At 45.8% G+C, this 23452-nt stretch overlaps 1 protein-coding gene across 2 annotated transcripts in view; it reads right to left on the reverse strand.

The window, feature by feature from the left end:
• IL17RD (interleukin 17 receptor D) overlaps positions 1 to 23452 on the reverse strand; it is a 76337-nt gene that overhangs the window by 16250 nt on the left and 36635 nt on the right. For both annotated transcript variants that reach the window (XM_072941524.1, XM_006196432.4), the window contains exons 2-5: positions 8526 to 8583; positions 4218 to 4343; positions 971 to 1089; positions 336 to 456 (exon numbers count right to left, since the gene is read on the reverse strand). In XM_072941524.1, the coding sequence (XP_072797625.1) occupies positions 336 to 453 (118 nt within the window). In that variant the 5' untranslated portion in view covers positions 454 to 456; positions 971 to 1089; positions 4218 to 4343; positions 8526 to 8583. The remainder of the gene's footprint in view (positions 1 to 335; positions 457 to 970; positions 1090 to 4217; positions 4344 to 8525; positions 8584 to 23452) is intronic.

Raw genomic sequence — 23452 nt, forward strand, 5'->3', positions numbered from 1 at the left:
TTCACCTCAAAACCAGCTTTTACTTTTTATTCTCATTTTTTTAATCAAATGATTTTAATACACGACCATCTCACGGTACCTTAAAAAAAAAAAAAAAAAAAAAAACAACCGTCATGTCGACGCTAGAACAAGCCAGGAATGAGTGTTTCTGGTTAGATGAACACCACCTGGGCCGACTCTTAATTCTAAAAACTGCTTTTCTGGATGCTTTTCTCTTCGCTATGCTCGTGTCATACTAGCATTCCATGTGCTGTTGAACACACCTCTGCTGAAAAGTCACTAAAAGCAGGAGAAACGTCTCCCCATGGGAAACAGGCAGGAAAGACCATACTCACTGCGGGTTCTGAAGAAGAAAGGGTGATAATTGCTTTCATTTTTAATGGAAGGAAAAGGGACAATCTTTACAAAGTAATCCGTTTCGAATTTCATATTCAGGAAAGGTTGAGATTCCATTCCCTAAAAGGAAAGAAAAACACACATGACATCACTGAGAAATCACCCTCCTCCAACATGCGAGAGCTCAGATCACCTCTCCACCTGCGGTCACCCAGACACAGCTCCAGAGCTGGGGGACATGTCCCAAAGGAAGGAGGAAGTCAGGTCTCTTTTCCGGACCAAGTTTAGGTTTGGACCCCTAACTGAAAATTAAGATGGGCAATGCTGACTGCTCTTTGGCAATGAAGCCGAGGCTCAAAGCTGGTGGGGAGGAGCCCACATCCACTCCTGAGGGCACAGAGCCACCTTCCAGGATGGCTGCTCCAGCGCGTAACCTGAGAGGTGTGCTTGTTTACCACCGGGAGGTGCTGGAGGGTTTCTGGGAGCGCGGAGCGTGGCACAGGCTCGCCCACCTTGGCGGGGCGGGGTGGACGCCACAGCCCCTCCTCCTCCAGCTTCACAGCCTTTCAATAGACCATTCAGCCCCCAGAACAATGGTGTGTCTTCAGGAGCACATTCCCCGCGTGCGACTTACAGCTCTTTTGAAGCTACTGTTGAGCTGCTTCGGGTCCTTTAGAATCAGTTGTTGGCACTGTCTTCCCTCCGACTTCAGCTCCTCCAGTATTACCCGAAATCCTTTTAGGAATTCGATGCCTAAGCAAAGCAAAATGCTTTTATTAAAAGTGGACCTAATTACTTTCGAATGCGTTTTCCTTCCTCCAAGATTACCGTCCTCTTCACCTATACAGCAGAGTTAAAGAGATTCTTACTCTGGCCCAAATATCTGAGTTTACAGAAGAGGAAAACACATACCCTGCATTCCTCTTGTACAGGCCAGGTGATTTTCTCTTTCCTACCATTCCTAATTAATTCATCTCTAATCCAGCCAGCCATTTCACAAACACCTGTTGCCTCTAAGACATTCCAGTTTGAATATTTAGACTTAAGTCACAATTGATCATAAAAGTCTGCAGTGGGATATATAATTTCTAGGTCATTAAACAAGGTATGTTCAGCTGACGTCCCATTCCCAGGGACGCCCCTCTAACCATGTTTCCACTTTACGTTTTAGTCCTATATTTTGCTGGCATGTTTCACTAAGCAATGAAGAAAATTCCCAACAAAGTGTGTGTCTGCACCCAAGGGGTTCCAGGGCTTGAGATTAAATAGCTCAGGAGAATGCCTATGTGGTTTACAAAGCGGTTCTTGCTCTAATCACGCCTGAAAGGCAGACACCCAAGAGCTGCCCAGTGTGTGCTCTTCATACAGCCCTCGGAGGCCCCGAGACACCCACAGCGCTGCTGAAAGACTCCGGCCCACCCTCCCGCCACCAGAGCTTCCCCCGCTGCCCGTCCAACTAGATGCTTTCAAAGGGATTAAGTTCTGATGGCCACAAGAGCCAGTACCAGGGCTCCGTATCCCATGGAGACTGGAGTGGCCCAACTGCAGCTGGAGCTCCCCGAAGCTGGCCTCAATTGGCAAGATATCGATTTCGCATTCTTTTGGAACACTAGACAAGGAGACATTTTCAACCCTTCCCCTCCCAGGGCAAAAGTAATTACACAGGATGCAATTAACCAGGTGGGAAAATTATCCACGGCAAAGGCCAAGGAAATCTTTTTCTCTTTCGAATAGGTTCTCCAATCCTGTAATTATTTGACGAAGAGCACACATTTTATGGTGGGGAGGGCAAAGGAGCTACAATTAGAGTGTCACGATTCAGGGGGTCGGAGGACAGCGTGTGCAGGTACTGACCCTGCCATGTGGTATTTCAAGCACAAAGCTTCCTGCGAGGGTGAGAGCTGGCTGACCGACAGCCCCAGGTTCAGACGTGCTGACAAGATCCAAGGTTTCTGACCAGCAACTATTTAGGAACTTATCTTTTTGAGATCCCCCTCATCACCAAAAAGGATTTTTAAACAAATCCTTACTGCTTATACTAAGGTTTAGTTCATGTAGTGTCCCCAGAACTGTTTAACAAAAGCCAGGTGATTAATAATAAGACCATATATCTTGCAATTACATAAAAAGTCATCAGCTAGGGTAGGGGTGGGTGTTCTAAAGAATCACTCTTTATCTTTAAAAGACTTGCCTGAAAAACCACTATACCAAGTCTGGGAATGGAGGCAGAGGCAGCAAATGTAAATCTTACATCACACGACACCTTTATCACAGTACTATTAACACCTTGTAGTTATATAATGTTTACAGGTCTAGGGCAACTTCCCGTAAAGGAACTTACTTATTCCTCCCCATTACTTAACTCATTAAATCCTCCTAAAGACTGTAGGAGGAAGGTATTATTGTCCCCATTTTATAGATAAGGTGTACAGACACTAAATGACTTGCCCAGGGTCACACAGGGATTATATGGCAGAGGTGAGATTCAAACCCAGAGTGTTCTTGACTCATATGCTTTTCTGTCTCCCAAGGGGTCTCCTTGACAAAACCTCATAGAAACTGATAGAACCTGTCCAGCCATCCCCACCCACACACCGTTATGCAGAAAAAGCACATCCTTCTGCCCTCGCTGTTCCACACAGCAGTTTTTCTCACATCTCTTACTTTCATTCTAAAGAGGGAACCTGCAGTTTGTCAGGCCAACCCCTTAACCATGCAGTCTTACATGGGAATGATCACTTCCCTTTTATCCATAGAGGAGGTTTATATTTTTAAATGCTAAGATAATGTTATTTTTGGAAAACCCATTGGGTTCAGATCCAGCAGCATTTACATGGATAAGTGAGTCAGGCCCACAGGTCTGATCCATCCTCCCTGTCTCTGTACTCGCCTCTCCTGCAATCTGGTTCCTCTGAGATTTAGCTCATTCAGATTAAGAAAATCAGACTTTTATTTTTCCCTTAGCCAGATTTTTTTTTTAAATTCTAAGACTGGGAGGCAATGTCAAGGGAGCAGACCTGAGGACCAGGTTCTGAGGATGATAACAACAGCAATTATTTTTTAAGAGCTCTCTTTAGAAACTGTACCATGTGTGTGTCTCTAATTCTTATAACCAAGAGTCAGTTGTGCACTTTACAAATGGGGAAGCTAGGGCTCAGTCAGGTGTAAATGCTTCTTGTGGAAAGGTAGATTCTGGGTTCAAACCCAGGCCCATTTGAACACATGGCCCTCCCCCGTCCCACACTCAACCACCCCATCCTCCCTTGTGTGTCATCAATTCATTAAAAATGACAAGCAGATTCAGCCCCGACCTGAATCTGGCCAGATAATGCGGGTTTGCTTTTTTCTGTTTGTTTGAGTTTGGTTCTTTTCAGCCCACATAGTTTCAAAAAATTCAGTTAGTTGCCAACATTTAAAAATTACTGATTTCACGGTTTATCATGAAAACTGGGATTTTCCTGAAAACTCACAAAGCGTGCCAATGCTTGGCCTGTACATCTCTGTGTGGCCACAGCAATCATGGATGCTGGATGCTAAAGCCATTACCTCCTTGGATGGGCCACCTGTTTTCCCCACTCCTGCTGAGACACAGAGGCCAAGACCTCAGTGCCATGTATCACTCACACAATGCTATTTTTCAAATCCACATCTCTCTCAATAACAGCCAAGGGAACAAAAGTCAAGCCCTGGGGCACAGCATCAAACTGCACGCATGTGCAGCAGGGGCATGCAACCAGGTAGCAAGTATGTCTGTGCCCAAGCACACCTAAGCTACACTCATGTCAAGACCTACCTGGCCCCTGGAGGCCGTCACACTTGGGACCCCCGCACTGGGTATCACTCACACAAGCACCACAGTGGACTCCATTGTGACCGCTTACCAAGGGCCCCTGGGGACCAAAGAATGGTGACTGCCACTTGGTCATGGCAAGCATACTGACTGATGGTGATGTTCTGGGCATCGGCGACCACGTGCTTCCCCACTGGATTCAAGTAAGTGGTGCAGTCTAGAGAGGTGGAGGAATGAGGACAGTTAAACATTTATTCTTTGTTTCTTTCCAAGTTTATCTTCTCAAATTACACAGAGCATGTCTGGAGGTGGCCAAACCCACTGTTTAAAGATGTGTGTCTCCAAGCCCAAAGATGACATTAAAAGCTGGCCGTTTGGAAACTGCGAGATGCTGCAGTGGGTCTATTTTACTACCACTACCCCCCACCCCTTGAATTACATTCCAGGACAGCGGGAGGAGGATCATGTAAGGCCTGGAGTTTGTGTGTGTATCAGGCATTAACTTTTTTACTACTGTGACATTTTTACCTAAATCAAAAATAATTTACATCAGTTCAAGCAGTTTTCAGCATTTGAGAGAGATCTGAAACAAAACAATGACTAAGTAATCTGGAGTTGGTTTGTTTTCTGAAGAAACATAGAGAGCAAGGTGACTGGGGAAAAGGAACTAACATGAAGGTGTGAACTCACCGGGGAGGGATTCACAGCCAGACTGTTAAAGAATCCAGTTAGGACCTGCCAAAGGGGCTGACCGACTTAGTGATAAGCAAAGCAACTTCAATGTTAACTAGCATGTCAAAGATGAAACTTTCATTCCCAAGAGCTATGTCATCAAAGACACCCACAACACCCACCAAATCCAAACAGTCCCACGTTGCTCAAAAAACGAAAACCACTGATTCTTTGATTTTGCCTGAGTGCATTACTCATTGCAACCTGCCAATGCGGCCCCGGCCATGCCAGCAGCTGCGCCACCTGGTATTGCTAAGTACACTTTCAAACTTGGCAAGATCCTAAAAAGCTGCCAGAAGCTTCCACTCAGAGCCAGGCAGGGACCTCAGAGGATGGCTGCAGGCCGTCCGTTCCTGCAGGAAGAACCACCAGCCATACCTACAGACCCAACTCCTCATTCCCACACCACTTTATCTCTACTTCTCTTCAGTGATTTAACTTGAAAACCTTCTTTAAGTATCTGATGCAAAAGGTCTTCCATCAGATGTCCAAACCTCCTCATGATCCCTCTGAAGTCAGGATGTGTTTGAGGTGAAGCATTCAGAAGCATTTTCGAAGAAGCTTAACTAGTCTTCTGCATTCCCCTCGCTCCCCGGAAACTGTACCACACATTTCCCATTTTTATGACTAAAAATGTTCACTCGATATTTGAAAGTAACAAAAGAATGTAAGGAAAATGTAAAAGCCATCCACAACCTCCCACCACAAAGAAACAACTGCTAATCTCTAACGGACATCCCTGCAAGACTTTTAACCTGCACAAAATATTCCCACTTTAAAAATTTTCTTGTTAGAGTACAACACACGTGCACTAAAATGCACACCCTCCCCTTTGAAACTCCATCCTCCACGCTGCTTTGTGTCCTGCTTTTCTGCCTAAGTGCGTTAGACGTACTCCCTTCTGTAAACCCCCGTTCAAAACTCCCCAGTTCAAAAACGGCACCTCTACATTATTACTTCTTTTGAAAAGATGTTAATAATTAATAAAACTGAATTCTACGTCTGATGAAAATTCACTCTCAAAGCATTCAACATGTGTCCTCTGGTCTCCGGAAGAGAATTTTTTAATTGGAAAAGGAAATTTTTTTAAACATCTGGTTTAACACCCAACCCTGAACAAACGAGGAAACTGCAGCTAGAGAGATGGGCTGCGGGGCTCAGGATGCCACCACTGACCGGCCCGGGGTCAGACAGAAAGCCACCTCGGATGGCTCACACAGGGCTCTTGCCGTTCTATTCCCGGCACAAAGCTTATGACTAAAATAAGTTCTGGATGAGACATATTCGGTCTGCAAAAACCCTGGCTGGGACCAGCTTCCCAATATAACAAAGACAAGGTCCCACCATACTTGTAAAGTTCAGATATTTTCATTTACTGCAGTCTACACTGAAAGAAACCTTTGACTTACACAGCTTTAGGAAAAGATGCACAGACAAGAGTAAATCATGGCTTTTTTCCCTTTGTTCATCCCTAATGCCCAAGTCAGCACTCTCTGGGTTTGTAAATACAATTATGCAAATATAAAGTCTACGGATTAAGAAAATGTATTACAACCTACTCAGGCATTACCCCCCAGAGCCTGAAGAAAAAACAAGAAGTACAGCGTGAAAGGAGGCAGGAGGATCTGTGAAAGCCGGTTTTGACTTAAAGGCAAGACATTTTCTTTCTTTGAAACGTTAAATGGCAAAGGAGTAGGAAAATAAGATTTTTGTAGTTTTGTGCTTTAGGTGAAAACTTGGTAATTGGTTCTTAGCTATTTCAAACAAAACTAGTAACCAGTCAACTGAGCAATAACAGGAACTTCCTTGTGGGAGAAAGAAATTATCTTTTTCAATGGAAAACAATGACTAAGTTTTCTGCACAGTCTGGATCCAATTATTAGCAACTCTAATGTTTTGGATTCTGGTTACAGAAAAATTATGCCCAAACAACATTTGGCCAAAATGCAGCCTAGCTTCAGATGTCTCAGGAGTCAAGTTGTGAATTAAATTCTAATTAAATGCTGAAGAATTAGAAAGAAAAGAATGACCTAGAGACAGACATTGGCACGTGGGCCAAATATCTAGTCCCTTGAAGAAAACAATAAGGTACTTTTTAGTTTTACAGGTATAGATCCTCTTTCACAAAACCTCATATTAAATTAGAGATGCAAATACTTGTTTGCAGCTGACCGGAAAATTTTGAACTCTTGAATGTAATACAAGATCTACCAGGACCAAGAACATATATTAGAAATTAACTTTCTAACATAAAGAAAGATCCCTTACACATGTCTTTACTTAGCTGAATTAAGTATCACAGACTTGCAAATCTTTCATTACCATCACAGCACTCCCCCAGAACATGCACACACCACGAATGTGAAATGGCAGAGTTTCCCACATAAGCCCTGGTCGGTTAACTTCAGGTACCCACGTCAGCAGCTGTGGGCATGAACTTGATGTACATATCTGTATCTTAAAATTGTGAGATTGTACACACGGCCTCAAAAACCCTGCTTTGACAGTGATTGTTCCAGAGGACTCAATGTGACCTACAGCCCTTACTCAGCCCTCTCCAAGAGATGAATCGACCGTCAGGAGTCACTAAATATGAATCAAGCTCCTTCTTGTCAATGTTTTTACTTATAAATTATGGCTCATAAAGCTAAAATGCTCATAATTCTATATAATTATCTTCTAGGCCATGAAAGCAAATCCTTAGAGGGGGTTCTATATGATTAATCAGAAAAAGCACCCCCACCTGCCCTTAGAAAAGAATTCAGCCAGAAAAAGTAACACTTCCTTGAGAGAAAGAGCCAAAAAGGTGCTTGGATGCCAACTCCAATTGGAATGACTTCTATCTAATATTAATAGATACCAATTAATGAGTGCACACTGAAGGCCAGCTCCTGAGTTGAGCAGTTATACACATTACCTCATTTAAGTCTCAAAACGACACTGAGGAAGACACTAATCTTTATTTTACAGGATGAGAAAACTGAGGCTTGGAGATGTGAAGTCACCTGTCATAGTTCACAGCCGATAGGTGGGGAATAGGGTTAGAACTCAGGCCTGAGTCAAAGGCAGCCAATGAAAGTCCCCTGTGCCAACGTGGGACACAGATTCACTTGGCCCACTCTGTGTTTGTGAAGAATTTTAAATAAAGGCTGATATTTTTTTAAATGTTCATACCAAAAATACAAATGCCCCACTCTCCTTGGAAATCACATCTGGTGTGTTCAGGGGCAATTTCTCAAGGGCACAAGGAGCTGGGATGGAGGAGCCAGGGCCCCTTTAAGAACAGACATACATGGCTATCCAGTTTGCCACAGTCCCCACCACTCCAAAGCATCTTGCACTTGGGAAGCTTCACTCATTTTCCCTCTGATGGGCCCTACACACATCTCTGTTTGTTCTTAAGGATATGGCTATGTCCTGAGGAAATCAGGGGAGATCTCCGCACACAGCTTCCCTGGACACTATGGGGGACACTTGACCAGTTCAAGCTCCAAAATATTTGAGTGGCTTAATTGAAACTGAGGTGCTTTAGCTCTGTTGACAAACCTGAGCAGGTTCAGAAAATTCCTCAGCCCCAAGACCTGCAGTGTCCTTGATGAAGCCCAACTGTGTAGACTTCGGATCACTGAAAGGGCTCCATTCTTCAGCGGTCAAGCCATTTACTTACTGTCATATCTGAAGGTGATGTTGTGCAGCCCACTGTTTCTGCTGGCCGGCCCCACTCCCTGTGGGAAAACAAGAGAACACAAGGAGGAGTGAAGCCAATTTGCTTTTCCAGCACAGATCCCCACGGAGTAGAAACGCACACATGATCCCAGGGTCATGCCAGTCGCTGAGCAACGTCCACACTCTTTGTGCCCCACTCCATCCCACCAAACTCCTTCCAGCCCAGGAGATTCCTAACCGCCAGGCCACAGGGATCATGAGCACTCACTTCCCCTAAAACAATAGGAGTAAGCTGTTTTGTGTTTGGGGGTTAAATAATAATTCATTAACAGTAAAACTGGGAGAGAGAGAGACCACGAGCTGCCAGCTGGAGCCCTTCCAGTTGGATCCGCTTGGAGCACTGATTGGTTATAAAATTCGCCTACCAGACACTCTGGTCCAAAAGCCCTATTAAGCCAAGACAGATAGGCAATTCCTCCAGTCTAAGGAAACAGGTTTTTCATTCCAAGACCAGGAATGAGTGTGGGAATAAGCTGTTACTTTTAATGAGAAAATTCTTCACTGCATCCATACCTATGCTTGGAACAGAGAGGGTGGGTCATAAAAGAAAAAGAAAAGACTTTAAAAGGTCTAACTCTAACTCTTAGAGATGTGGCTGTTAGCCATCTGCACTCTTAATAGCAGGGATAACAACTCCGCCAGACTTCCCACTTTAATTACAGCATCCACAGAGGGAGCCCCTGAATCCTCCTGTTGGCCCCACCTTTTCCTGACCCACCACTTATCCATCATGGGAAAGAGCAGCTGAAGATCTCCTGACGCTGGTTTAACAGTTTCTGTAACAATCTGCAAATGTGCCATTCAGAGTTAACTGCAGAATTCTCCCCCAAAATGTTAATTATGAAATGCTAATTGATGGGAAAATATTCTAACCACACAGCTAAAGTTTCCACCCAACAAGGGGGATGTGGGGGAAAACCATATGCTGGCAGTCTGGTATTTAATGGGCAATTGTTACACTGAGACACAACGTGCAGAACACTTCTGATGGAGCCCAGGGTCTCAGGCCACAAACCCAGCACATCCATATGCTACAGGCATGTTCATGCTGCTTATCCTGAAACCAGGCACACCCACTGAAACTGTATCCCTGAGCTCAGATAAACATGGGCCTTGGGAAAGTACAGCTGTGCAAAAACAGACAGACACACATCATTCGAATTAAAGTGAGGAATAAGCAGTAACAGAAGATCTAAATCCACATGGCGCACTAGCCCGTGACCTGCTGAGGCTCCTCTGCTTCCTGATTCACCTTCCTTCTCCAGCTTTCCTCTCCTTCCATCCTCCCTTCCACACATACATAAGATTCCAGACTTCCTCACCTGAACTGAAACACTTGGGAAGGTGTTGTTACCTTATTAAAACCTAAATGCCTCCACAACTCCTGAGGGACGACGAGGCCACGGTCTCTACAACATCGAAGGCCGCAACTTCCTGGAAGATGCCCAGCTCCCCGATGGCCACAACCAGAGTAACACGGCCAGTGGGAGGCCAGGAAGGAGATGACACAATCCCCCCACAACCCTTCAGTAATACCCAAGGCATCCTAGCACCCCCACTTCTCTTCTCATACAACCCCCCAGGACATAGGTCCACTCACCATTTATGAGCCAGGTGTTACGCTAGGTGCAGTGGTGACCAAAACCGCCACTGCACTGCCCCTGCCCTCGGAAGCCAAGTAGCTCATTCTTTCAAAGAACAGTACCTGGTGTGAAGGTCACATTGGGGCATACAGACAAATCTCAAACCATACCTTGGTCCTCCGAGGACTCTCAGTATACATGGTACACAAGGTCTATGTAGATAGGGTGACAGGGCCAGTCACCAACAAGCACACAGTGTATGAAATGCCACAGGCAGCACCTCAGAAAGGATGAACCAAGGGTAAGGACAACACACACCAGAAGCTTAAGAGAGAAGGATAACTGGGCTAGAATGGAGAAGAGAGGGGTGCGTCAGGGGAGGGAAACAAAACTGCAGGCCAGGGGCCAAGCTAAGTACCTCCATCCTTCCATCCTCAAGCTGGGACCAATGGCAAACCCCATCCCTCCACTGGGTCTGAGTCTCCTCAACAGGCTCTATTAAAAGGCAATTTGCAGGACTTTCCTCTGAGAAGGGGGTCTGAGGAGGACCACACAAAGCTGTGCAGAGAAAGCACTCTGCAAAAAGGAAATGAATTTCATTTAGGAGCAGCTCTGAGGTGCACAGGACTCTGGTGCCAATCATCTTACCTGTAGGATTTTGTCAGCTTTTCATTTGGTTCCTGTTCGCCCTGTATTTCTATTGCAACATGTTTTTAACAGATTTTCATTGGGCACTTGCCATGAATGCACTGTGGAAAGGAGCCCAAGACAGTGAGATGTACTGTATCCTGCAGACAAGAACCTAAACCCTTCCAAATAAGGTCTCTGTGATGTACGTGGAGCTGTTCAGAGGTGGGCCCGGTGAGCTGGCCTCAACGGACAGTGAGGCTGGCCTGTGGCGTCCATTCACGACCGACTGGGCATTCCACCTTCATCCATGCCCCAAAGGGCTGGGCACTGGGCCATGAACCAGACCCGGGTCGTGATCTCGAGGGGCTCTGGCCACCAAGGTGATCTCCTCAATGTGCAAATCTGCCCTCATTCCTCTGCTGGAAGCCCAGCCCCTCCCAGACCACTCCTGATGTGGCCTCTGCCTATCTTCTCGGTCACTCCCCTCCCCACCTTCCACCCCCTCTGGGCCTGCACTACTGCTGAGCACATGTTCTTGAGACATCCATATTCCCAGAACGCCCTTCCCAGGCCCGGGGCCTGCTGCTCTGTGGGCTTCCCACTCCAGTCCAGCCCCTCTCACACTGCGCTCCTGACACACCAGTCTGCCCACATGCTCGCTTAATAGGAGCACAGTGATCCGTTCCCGCAGTCTGACTGGCATGGCACTTCTGTGGACATAGAGGCAAAACGGTCATCCTAATTCCACAGAAACCCAGAGACCAAGAGACCCTGTGACCATCCAAGGCTGAGCTTGGAAGCAAAAGGCACCACCACAGGCACCAGCTCTTGTGTGCACTGTAGTGAAGACTTTTCGCTCCTGGAAGTCGTCAAGTGCACAGCTTCTCAGCACATGCAAGACAGATGCTCCATGAGACTGTGCTCAGCTCACACCCAAATAACACTTCAGCTGCTCCAGAGCCTCTGAAACCACCTGAGAAACAGTGTGCCCAGTCTAGCCCACAGAGCATGGGTTTTCCCTACACTCTGTGGTAGACAGAATATCGCTCCGCCCCTACTCCACCCACGTCCGCATCATTATCCCCAGAACTTATGAACATCCTACTTTACATAACAAAGAGGCTATGGGTTTAAATTTAAGGCTTTTGAGATGGGGAGATTAGTTTGAATTATCTAGGAGGGTCCAATATAATAATCACAAGAGTCCTTAGAAGAGAGAGATGAAAGTCAGAGTCAGAGAAGATGTGACAATGGAAACAGAAGGCAGGCAGACAGACAGACAGACATTGATTTCAAGATGCTATGCTACTGGGTTTGAAGAAGGAAGAAGGGGTTAATGAGCTGAGGGATGTAGTCAGCCCCTAGATTCGGGGAAAGACAAGGAATGGATTCTCCCCTGGAGCCTCCAGAAAGAGCCAGCCCTGCCAAAACCTAGTGATTTTAGCCCCATAAGATACACTTTGGAATTCTGACGTCAAGAACTATAAGAAAATACATTCGTGCTGTTTTAAGCTACTAAATTGGTGGTAATTTTTTATTACAGCAGCAAATGGAAGCTAAAACACACTGAGATAATTTCAGGTGCCACGTGGATGAAATGCATCCGCACGTCACACACACAGCTGTCATTCTCCACTCCCACACGCAGGGCAGACTGATCACTTGTCACTGCACTGTCTTCCACCCTGGCTCCAGGCAGACATGGAACACTGATCTATCAGGGCTACGGCCAGAGATTCTGCCATCCTAGACAGAGGCTTCTGTGGGCGTATCTGGAGTAGACTGGTTAAGAATGGGCTTTGGAGTCACCAAATGTGTGTTCAAATCTCCCACTTTCCAGAGATTTGAACTTTTCCACAACCTTTCTGAGCCTCATTTCCCAGAGCTATAAAGTGTCTGAATGAAGCTTCCTGGAAAGGCTTGGTGTGGGACTTTGTGAGATGACTGATACATATATCAAGTGCTCTGCACCGCACCTGACACATATTGAAATGGTTATTGCATGGGTAATTTCTCAGGTTACGTCACCATTCCTAAGAAGATCCCTGGCCTAATAAACACGGTGAGAGCTGTGCTACCAGGGCACACGTGAGACAGGCAGGGGAGTGCTCACAGGGACTGGCATCTCCAGGTACGATCTGTCTCCAGCATCCCGACCTTGAGGGCATCGTGGGAGAAGAGGCAGCCATGCAGGTCAGGGAAAGGTGGCAGAAAGCACCAGCCACCAGACTAAGGAATGTGTTCTGCCAATGCTCTTGGTGGGAACCGAGTGACCCAGTGACTCCAGCTCTGTAAAGTGCTCAGGTTGAACCAGATGGGGAAAAACTCAAGACAAAGTGATCAGGGAAGTACCCACAGTCCCGGGCCTGGCACATAGTCAGTCCTTGACAGCGATGAGTTTTCTGTCAGAATGAACAACCGCATAATGAAGCCAGGTAATACATCCAGAGAACCCAGGAGGGCCGAACCTGATGAAACAGGTGACTGATGGACTTCAACTCAAGACTCACCATAAAAGAGCACGCAGAAGGCAGTTTACAGTCAACAGCTTCCGAGGCTGTTTCTTCAGGAAACAATTCCAAGCTTTTACCTACTACACACGGTTGACCATTAAGAATACTTGTTTGTTGCCTATTACTTAAAACCTATACAAGCCAGTGCTGTGGCCTCAGGGTGTCACATTCTTAGTTAATTAACCACCCCCATTTGCTGCACTAACAGCAGCTTTTAATTTGTTCCAACGGGAGTGAAGAGGGAAGAAGCAGAGCCCCAGGTACCAAGCTGGGCTGTGAATACTCTGGTAAGCAGGGGAGGAAGCAGCAAGTGGCGATGTAATGGAGAAAATGTCTTTCACTCTGGAAGGGGCAGGAGAAGGATAACCCTTAAGTGCTCTAAAGGAATAAAATTCAAAAGGCAAAAACCCACACCATGCTCCACCCGTATGGCAAAGAAGCAAAGGCCTGGACACACAGACAGCCACAGGGCGGGGTCCCACACAGAGCCGCCAGCATCTCCAGGAGGGGCCATCAGGCGGCCAATTTCCAGAGGGGCTCTGGGTGTTTCTGGGCCATTTGAAGACACCAACTTCCCAGAGTAACATTTCCAATCCAGCTTCGAAACAGCTCAACTGCCATTTTGGAAAAATGTATTTTGTAAAGGACCATGCTAATTACAGTGCCCCCTTTCCAACGGAAGGCAGGCCAGACAGTAAGGCCTCCACAAGACTGCCTTCAAATCAGTTAAGGAACTTACAGAAAGCTAATAAAGTTTTAGTAAACTGAGTTTGGGTGAAAATTTAAATAAGAGCATTTGTCAGAAAGAACTGAAAGGATTTTTTTTAAGGCTACACCGACCAAGTAACTACTTAAACCAAGGGCAACTCAAACATCCTATTTTCCATTACATTTCCTCCATCTTGCGTCTCAGTGTGTCAGTGAGATAGAAAAGACAGCAGACAGGTCTATGCTCATAAGGCTTAAAATGCACAAGGAGACTGATGTTTTCGCCTATGACCAGTGGACATCGTGGGGGCAAGAGGCAGAACAGGGGGTCAATTTCCTTGTGCAGGGTCAGATGGTTTCATAAATGAAGACAGAGCCCACTTACTTCAGTTCAAACCTTTAACTTAAAAAAAAAAATCAGCAAAGGCAGAGAAGCCCCAGGTGATGTAAGCTGAAGAGAATGCTGGCAAACCCAAACACAAGGGAAATAAATCACAAAGCCAGCCTGGGCCAGGATCTATCTATTCAAGATATTCACTCCACATCCCCGGGAGCTTTTCTCTCTCCCTCTCCACCTAGAAGCAACCAACTTCAGACACGAAGGGTGCCAGGCAGCTGTCTGCTTTGGGGAGGTGAGGTCTTGGATGTCTAGTGGGAAACACACAAGCTCTGGGGGAGTGCCGCTGGGTTCCCCCCAGCAATTACTATGTTAGCCCAAAAAGACCCGGAGATCTTAAGCTAATTAGTGAGATTTGCTCTAGGAGGTAGGAAATCACTACTCCAAAGGATCGCCTATGCACCAGACCAAAGCCGTAATCATGATTCATCTCTGACATGTTGCTAATCATCACACACATGTTCCTAATTTCACGCTCCCCAAAGGAAAGCTGAAGGGACAATTGTTTCTGAGCTCTAATATGGAGCCAACCTACGCCAAGTTACCATGTGTCCTGCTTATCAAACTGAAAGCTCTAGTGTTCATCTAAGTGCCTTTTCACTCTTCCACCCCTCCTCCACCCCAAACCCCCAGGGAAATCCATTCACTAAAGATAAAGTTGTGGCAGAGCATTTATAAGAGTTATTTCTCAGACAGTAATTTTTCTTTCTTCCTTTTTAAAACTGAAATGTAACTGACATATATCACTGTAAGTTTAAGGTGTACAATGTGTTGATTTGATACATTTATGTATTGTAATATGACAGCAACTTTTCTAAATGGGGATGGCATAAATGGAATTTAACACATTTTAACATATCCTTCCCTTCTGCAGACTTTATAATTTTCATATTGCTTTGCCACTGGAACGTGCACATGCAGTTAAAGCCCAGATATCAACACACACACACACACACACACACGCCAACTTTTTCCCTGTGTTTTAAAACCAAACAAAGCTCTGTAGCTGCCTTGGTTTTCACAAAGCAAAAGCCTAAGTACTTTTTCCAATGAGTCTGAGCCGTGTGTTCTCTCATGGCTGATACTCACGAATAGACAAGATTGTTCCATTTTTCCAATTCTCAAAACGTTAAAAGCAAACCATAAAACATGCCTCTGGACGGAGAGCCAGACCTTTCCCCTCGGCTGCACACACCACTCCCATCCACACAAATGAGAACCGCATGTTCAGGTCCTGGCATCTTTAAGTTAACAGTCAACCCATCTGCAGTTGCAAAAGCACACACAGACAATTCACAGACGCAGATTAACAGGTTTTCTGTAAATACCAGGTATGAAGAGGAAGCAACCAACCAACCAGCCAAGGATACCCAGCAAATCAGCTACCAGCTCGCTCTCTCTTTAGCTGTGAAAGGTAGTTGCAAAGACTTCGCTCCAGAAGCCCAAGAAAGTATCGTCCTGAGAGGGCAAAATAGTGATTAGACAATAGAGGAAAACCTTAAGCTATAAACATGATTGTTATGCCGAAGCTCAGAGGAAATGTTCGGATCAAAACAAAACTACTAATAAAAAGCCTCGGGACCACACAGAGAGCGTGCACTGAATTGTGCTGACTTCAAATACTGTTTCCGAGGCCCGGGGATGGAGTCTCCAAATACTGTATCACATCTGGAATTCTGCTTTTGCAGCACAAATGCCTGCAGAAATGGGGGATTGTGATGTTGCCATGGGGATCCAGCCTCCTCCAGCCAGGCAGGTCCCCAGCATGCCCCACACACATGTGCTTCCTTCAAGGTGGATTTCACATCTTTGGAAATTATGGAAGGCTGCCCTTTCAGGTTTTAGTGCTAATCGAAACATCACAGGCTGCGCTAGAAAGCAAGGTGACCCCTTCTGTCAGCCTATTATTTCTGTCCACATGGTGGTCTTGGACAGAAAAATCTCCTTAAAATAACAGTGGGAAGCAGCCAGTCAACATTAGACCCCTTTTCAAAAGATACTTGTGGCTTTCCCCCACCTTCCACTAGGAGGGAGCCAGCCTTCTAGCCTCCTTTTTGAACTCTCCTGTCTCTGGCTGCAAAAATCCAAGTCAGTCAACCTGTGCTCAGGGCCACCTCCCATCGCCTGCTTACAGAAGGGGTCGGGCTCAGGCCCCCAGGTTGCTTTGCAACTGTCAGAAATGAGCCGCTAATGCTATCCCAGCAGACCTACTGCCAAGGTAGGGGGTCTTCCCTTTAGTTGTTGATAACCCTGGTGCTATTAAGGGGAAAGGGCTTCTAGAACCTAGGAGAATCCTGTGAGAAATATTCCACATCCAATTTCCCCTAGAAACATTCCTTACCCAATTTCGGGGCATTCCCAGCTCCTGGAGCTCACTGAGGGCTTTACAGGCCCCAGGTCCAAAGCCAAGTTGGACACACAGAATCCAGAGACCCTACTCAGAAATGAGGGGGTGCATCTTGGCTTCCCCTCTTCCCTGGGATTCAGCCCCTCCAACCGACCCTTCTAGGTATGGGCTCAGACACACACACACACAACACAACCCCTCTTGGGAGCTGGCAGGTGCCTCCCATCACCCCTCATCCTGCCACAGTCCTACCTCCCTAGGACCCCAACTGGCTCAAAACAGTGGTAAAGACCCTCATCTCTCTTTTCCCCAGGAGCATTCTCCCATCAGTTCTGACTAGAAAGTTCCTAGCCACAACATCAGTGACCCTTCTGCCTCCTTGCAAAGTCTAGCCTTTCCCAGATTTCCTGGGGAAGAGGGAGAGAATCAGGCCACCCAGATGTAAAGCAACAGTCACCAAGCCCCACGGGCTGCTTGAGGGGACCCAGGCCTCCTGGTTCTTAGCCCTACCTGGGCTCAGGGTGACCTCCTGATCGAACCACTTCTATCTAGTCTCCTAGATGCCACACCCCAAAAATGTCCCTTAGATGAAGCCAGAGTCTGTGTCTGTGAGCGAGCCAGCGCAGGGGCGCGAGCCCAGCCACACAAGGCTGGAGAGAAGGGGGGTGGAGGGGCGCGGGCAGGGAGGGGCGGGGAGGGGCGGGAAGGGGGAGGGAAGCACCAGGAAGTCTGCAGCGAGGCTCCAGGTGTTAACACTTAGCGCATCCTGCCCTGCCCCCTCCAGCTTGCGGCGGGCCGCCTGGGAGCCGGACACAGCAATTAGGCCCTTCCCGGGCCGGGCGCCTTTGTCCCCTTACTAACATCATTAGTGTCTGACTTCCTGTGCACAACGGGGCCTCCCGGGGGGCAAATCGCCGGCTGACCGGGGCAGGGCATTAGACTTCCTTTGTCAAAGACCCTCAAATGTTAACAAGCATGTGAACAAGCTTCTCCTCCGCCCCCCACCTCAGCCACTCCTCCAACCCACCAAACACTCTGGGGCAATTCTCCAGTTTTGGTTCTCCTGACTTGGGGGAATCTGAGTTCCTTGAGAGCAATATCAAGTCTCTATGTCGATTTCCTAAAGTCGTTCCCCTACAAGCATGCCATTCCCATTTTCAGAGTACCTGCTGGTCACCAGGGCCATGCCTGCATTAAGGAGAGAGAAAACTAACGAAGATGACAGTGCTCAGACAACATGAGACCTGGGCTGTACAACACCCAGCTGGGTGCCCCCTCTAAGCACAGGCATCCCATTCAAATGTGCTCAGAGTGCAAGATGGTTTTGAGATGCAAGGACGTGCTCCATGTTTGAGCGATATCCCGAGGGCTTTCAAACACTGATAAGCTCTGAAAATTGGGGAAATGAGAGATGTTATACAGCTGCACCCCAAATCACTAAAAACTTCTCATTTACCCCTCATCCCTCCCAACAGAGGGTCCCAGCTTTTTATCTGGGGACACAGATGTCTCTGAGAACTTGGTGAGAGCTGTGGCACACGTGCGTGCATGCATGCAAGGTTGCACACAGCACTTCAGGAGGCTTCTGGCTTCCTGAAATCCACCCAGGCTCTCCCCAGCCTGCCTTATCAATAGCTTGATAGCTTAACACCAGGAGTGGTTTAGGGACCCATGGGAAACTTTGGCAATTAAAATACAAAATTCAAGTGCTCTCTTCGGCAGCACATATACTAAAAGAACAAAACTAAACAAACAAAAATTCAAATAGCAGAGGGAGGTGGTTGGAAGTTAAGATCTTAGTTTTAAATAAAACCCCAGATTAATGCCTCAACTGTTACCCTTTGTGGGTAGTATTTGCTGTAACTCAGTAGTTGAACACTTTGTCCAAGATGCTGGGACTTACGAACTTTACAAAGTAGCAGCATAGAAGGCAACTATCTGCTATTAAGCACAAAAGCCCAGTAACAGACCCTTTCACTTTTCAGATCACAGTTTACAATAGCCACTAAGGCAGTCCAGTCAGTTTCACTGACTCAAGTTAAAACAAAAAACAAAAAACTACAATGTCCTTAATTCTTTTTCTTGAAGTTGATTTACCATGTTGTGTTAGTTTCAGGTGTGCAGCACTTATACATGCATATTCTTTTTCAGATTCTTTCCCATTATAGGTTATTGTAAGACATTGAATAGCGTTCCCTGTGCTACACAGTAGGTCCTTGTTATTTCTCATTTTATATATAGTAGTGTGTATATGTTAATTCCAAACTCCTAATTTATCCCTCCCCAACCCCACCTTCTCCTTTGGTAACCACAGTTTTGTTTTTTTTTTTTTCCTATAACTGTGAATCCATTTATAGTTTGTAAATAAATTCATTTGCATCTTTCTTTAGATTCCATATATAATGACATCATATGTTTGTCTTTCTCTGACTTACTTCACTTAGTGTGATAACCTCTAGGTCCATCCATGTTACTGCAAATGGTATTATTTCATTCTTTTTTATGGCTGAGTAATATTCCTTGCATATATGTATGTGTGTATATATATGTGTGTGTGTATAGATATATATAAAATCTCATAATGTGGTTAATTCTTATTCCTTCCCCCACTTCCCCCCTTGCTGAATGGGAAGTAGCATACTCATGGTGTCTAGAAGATGGACAGAACAGCTGAATTTCCTACTCCTGCTCAACTGCTTTTTCCAGTTTATGGAATTTGTTGTCAACACACAAAATTAAGTTTGGGATACATTCTTAAATATTTGCCCAAGAACAACTACGAAGGATAATATAAAACTCTAATTTTCCAAAATGAAGGATAATCCATGACCTTGACTTCTACTGCAGGCATATCAACTCTCATTCAACCTGCAAAAATAAGATGTTGGTAACAGCAGAAAAAGGACACTATCGCTTCCATGATGCCAAGTTCCCCGTAAGTTTATTTTGATGAACCCTCTAAGTTTCAAAGAGTAAATCATTTCACTATTGGTTCTGATTTTTACCTTCTGCCAAACCAATTTTTAAATAGTAGGCAACCGGAAGGATATATTCAAACACTAATGATTCCTACAACTTGAAGTTTCCTTACTTCTTGGATGGAAGCCAGAAGCCTGCCCTTAAACTTTAAACAACAAATCCAGGAGACTCTCTTTCCTAATTTCCCAAGGATACCACATGGGATTCCCATTAAAGCACTCACGTGCAAACACACACAATGACATACCAATTAAATCATTGTGTGATTTAGGCCAGGAAATAATTGTGCTTGCCAAAAAAGTATTCAGCTTTGCTTTAATTTCCTCCAACAGCTAAAATGTCATTCTGAGAAGGAGGGCAAAGAATAATGTAAAAATAAAGTATCAACATCTTGGTCGATTTCATATTTAGACAAATGTTCTTGTGGGTGAAGGAGGCAGTGCAGAGTTTCCAGGAATGAAGAGTTTCTGCACTATTTCTCCAAGGACTCCTGGCACAGACCGGTAGGGAGAGGTAAATTAGAGAGCAGATGTGTACGAGGCAGACAAGGCAAACGGAACACAGTAGGAGCATACTTCCTTGTGCAGTGGTCCTGGTGGTGGATTCTTGCTCCTCTCTCATGAGGCTGAGGCAAACAAATGGCACATAAACTTTCTCCAGGACTTGTCAGCAGGAAGAAATCAATGTGCCTTGTCCTATTCAATAGGCTTCCCATGAGAAGTGTTTACAAAATCAAAGCAATATGGTGGAAATGAAGACGTCTGTATTGTTTTATCATGAAGTTAGGGTGAAAGAGAGACTACCAGAAAAAAATTAAAAGCAGTGATTAGGTGTTTTTTAAAACTAAAAGGGAGGTTCAAAGGTTCTGGCTAAAATGATTTCAAACTGAGAATGAGCAGCTAGCTGGACATGATGTCAAGCGTCATTCAGCCGGGACACAGAGCCGGGGCGGCCACCGGCAGTGCCCCTACAGGCACGGCTGGCCCCAGGCATGGTGGGGAGGCTAGGACAAGGCATGTCTGCCACTTCCCCAACTGCCCATGAGGGGTGCAATATTCAATGGTTCTCAAACAGAGAACCCTAACAGTGGGTTTTCAAGTTTCTAGGAAAATCATGGGCTTTTCTTTTAAAGAGGCATTATTATTTTCATAAATCTAACACTTCAAGGCAAAGGAAACAAGTACAGAGAAGAACATGAAAATCCTCTTTCATCAACATTTCTGTACTATGTACTTCAAAATTGCTGAAAGACTAGATCTTAAACGTTCTCACTACAAAAAATTATGGACATGACAGATGTGTCAGCTAAAGCCATTGTAAATCATATTACAATATAAATGTATCAAATCAACACGCTGTGTACCATAAACTTACACAATGTTATAAGTCAATTACCTGTCAATAAAACGAAAAGCATCTCAAACCTCCTCCCCTCCCCATCATTTTGAAGACTCTTCCAGACATCTCTGTTGCGTACATCACATGGACTCCTAATATACAGACCATTTGTTCTGATAAATCCCTACCAGCTAATGAAGTTCCTTTAGGGAGAGCCACGTGGGACCTATGGGATAAATAGCAAAAAGATCCTAATGAGGTGAGAATTAAGACCACTGGGTCATATTTTTTCTAAGGGGCCAGCCAGCTCTAAGTAGCCACCATTTCCATTATTAGAAAGTAGTAAAGCAGGCCCTTTCGTGTGTCGTAAGGCCAGCTGTGTATGTGGAAAAGGCAATGGGGCAGAGGCATCAAGGAGGCACCACATCCATGCTGACATTTCAGTGGGTTGCCTGTGGATGTGGATCAACTAAATGCTGCTCTGTAGGGTAACCAGATTACCATGATTTACCCTGTACGTTTATGAAAAAATTACACAAATTTAGGGATTTTATGATTAGTTGGCTGGTCTCCTGTGAATAACAGAACTGTGTAAAATTAAAAGGGAAACTCTGGCAAATCCAGGAAGCGGGCTGACAGCATCTGCATCCTGCATGGTCATCACATTACAGCCGCGTGGAAACCTCGGAGAGCCCACTCCTCAGAATCGGGGTGCCTGGGAGAATGCCAGCGTGGGCAGAGTCTACAGAGCAAGCTGAGGAGATAAAACAATTTGCTGATAAAAACTTTGTGATTAAAACCACAGCACACGTGGAGCCTGAGGGAGAAGAATGATCCCCGCCTCCACCACTTAGTCCTTGCGCCAGAACACTATCAGCAGATGTCTCAGGAGCTGGAGATACGCCTTACACTGGGAAGGCCACTGAGCAACGGAGAATAAGGCTCCTCCTGGAGTTCACAATTCATTTTGGAAAACAAAGGTAAAAGACCTGAGATCTGAGTCAATAATGTTACACCTTATAGAATGAATGTGCTAAATTAGGCAACTGAGTTCCAAGTAACAGGAGCTCAGAGAAAGGGGAGTGAACAGGGGAAGGCTCGCCAGAGACCAGAGAAGTGTCTTGGCAGAGGAGGCAGGTCTCTGGCCGGACCCTAGGGCATGTGGAGCTTTGGGGTGGGTGGGGACGGGGAGAAGACCCTTTGGAGCAGATGCAGACACAGGAGCAGGTGGCAACATGGTAAACATCCAGTAAATGGCCCTTAGTCCCCAGGGATGATGTGGAGCCTCCCTCACCAGCCAGGACGAACACTCTGGCAAGCCTGGAGTAACTGACTCAACACCCCCATCCCTTCCGTGTTGAACACCCCCACAACTGGCCTGAAAGGATGATGCTGTAGGGCTGAGATGGACAAATGGGCTGAGTTTTGCACGTGGCGCATCTTGGAGTCTGGCAAGACCTAAACAGAGTGGTCTGTACAGATGTGAGCACAGCCTGAGGTGGCACAGGCAGCAGGCAGGGTCTCTGATCCAGGCCAGCGTGGCAGTGGGCTAGGCTGGGGGTGGAGAAGAGCAAAGACACAAGCAGTAAAACAGCAGCTTCAAAAGAGGAGCCAAAAGGACCAGAGAGCTGAATCAAAGGGATGAGTCAGACCCCAGGGCCTGCAGACCGGAGGTGCCACTGACAAAAGAGAAAGGACTGGAGCTGGGTCTCATTACACACGTTCTCTTATTTTCAACAAGATTCCCTGCCCCTAATACAGATGGAAGGCATTTAAGAAGGAGTTAGAGGAGTCCTGACCACCACCACTTCCAATTTTCACCTCATCTTCCTTCCAAAAATGTCAATGACTTTCAGAATTTGTGCCACGGCGGTGGGCATCTCCATCTCCATCTCTCTAATCTTCCCTAATCACTCCTACCTACCTTGAGCTTTCTGTCTATACTTGGGGTAAACCAGAGCCACGCTCCCAGGGAGAGCGCACTATATACTAAAGCCAGAAAGAAGAAGACTCGGAAATAAAGTCCCCTTGTTAGCTTTTACCAACTCTTCATCAAAATTCCTTAAGATCACAGTCACTTAAAACAATCTTCAAAAAACTGAACTTGGCGCAAATGGACAGATACTATGGGATTGATTCCTCTTTTATAAGGCGCCCAGCAAAGGCAATTTCATAGAGACAGAAAGTGGAATAAGAGGGCTGCTGGGGGAGGGAGAATGAGGAGTTACTGTTTCACGGGTATAGAGTTTCAGTTTAGGAAGATGAAAGTTCTAGAGATGGATGTGGTGATGGCTGCGTCACAGTGTGAATATACCTAAAGCCACGGAACTAAACAATGTAACATAGTTAAAGTGGCAAATTTTATGTTATGTA

The sequence above is a fragment of the Vicugna pacos genome, chromosome 17 (genome assembly GCF_048564905.1).
Source record: "Vicugna pacos chromosome 17, VicPac4, whole genome shotgun sequence".
NCBI lineage: Eukaryota > Metazoa > Chordata > Mammalia > Artiodactyla > Camelidae > Vicugna > Vicugna pacos.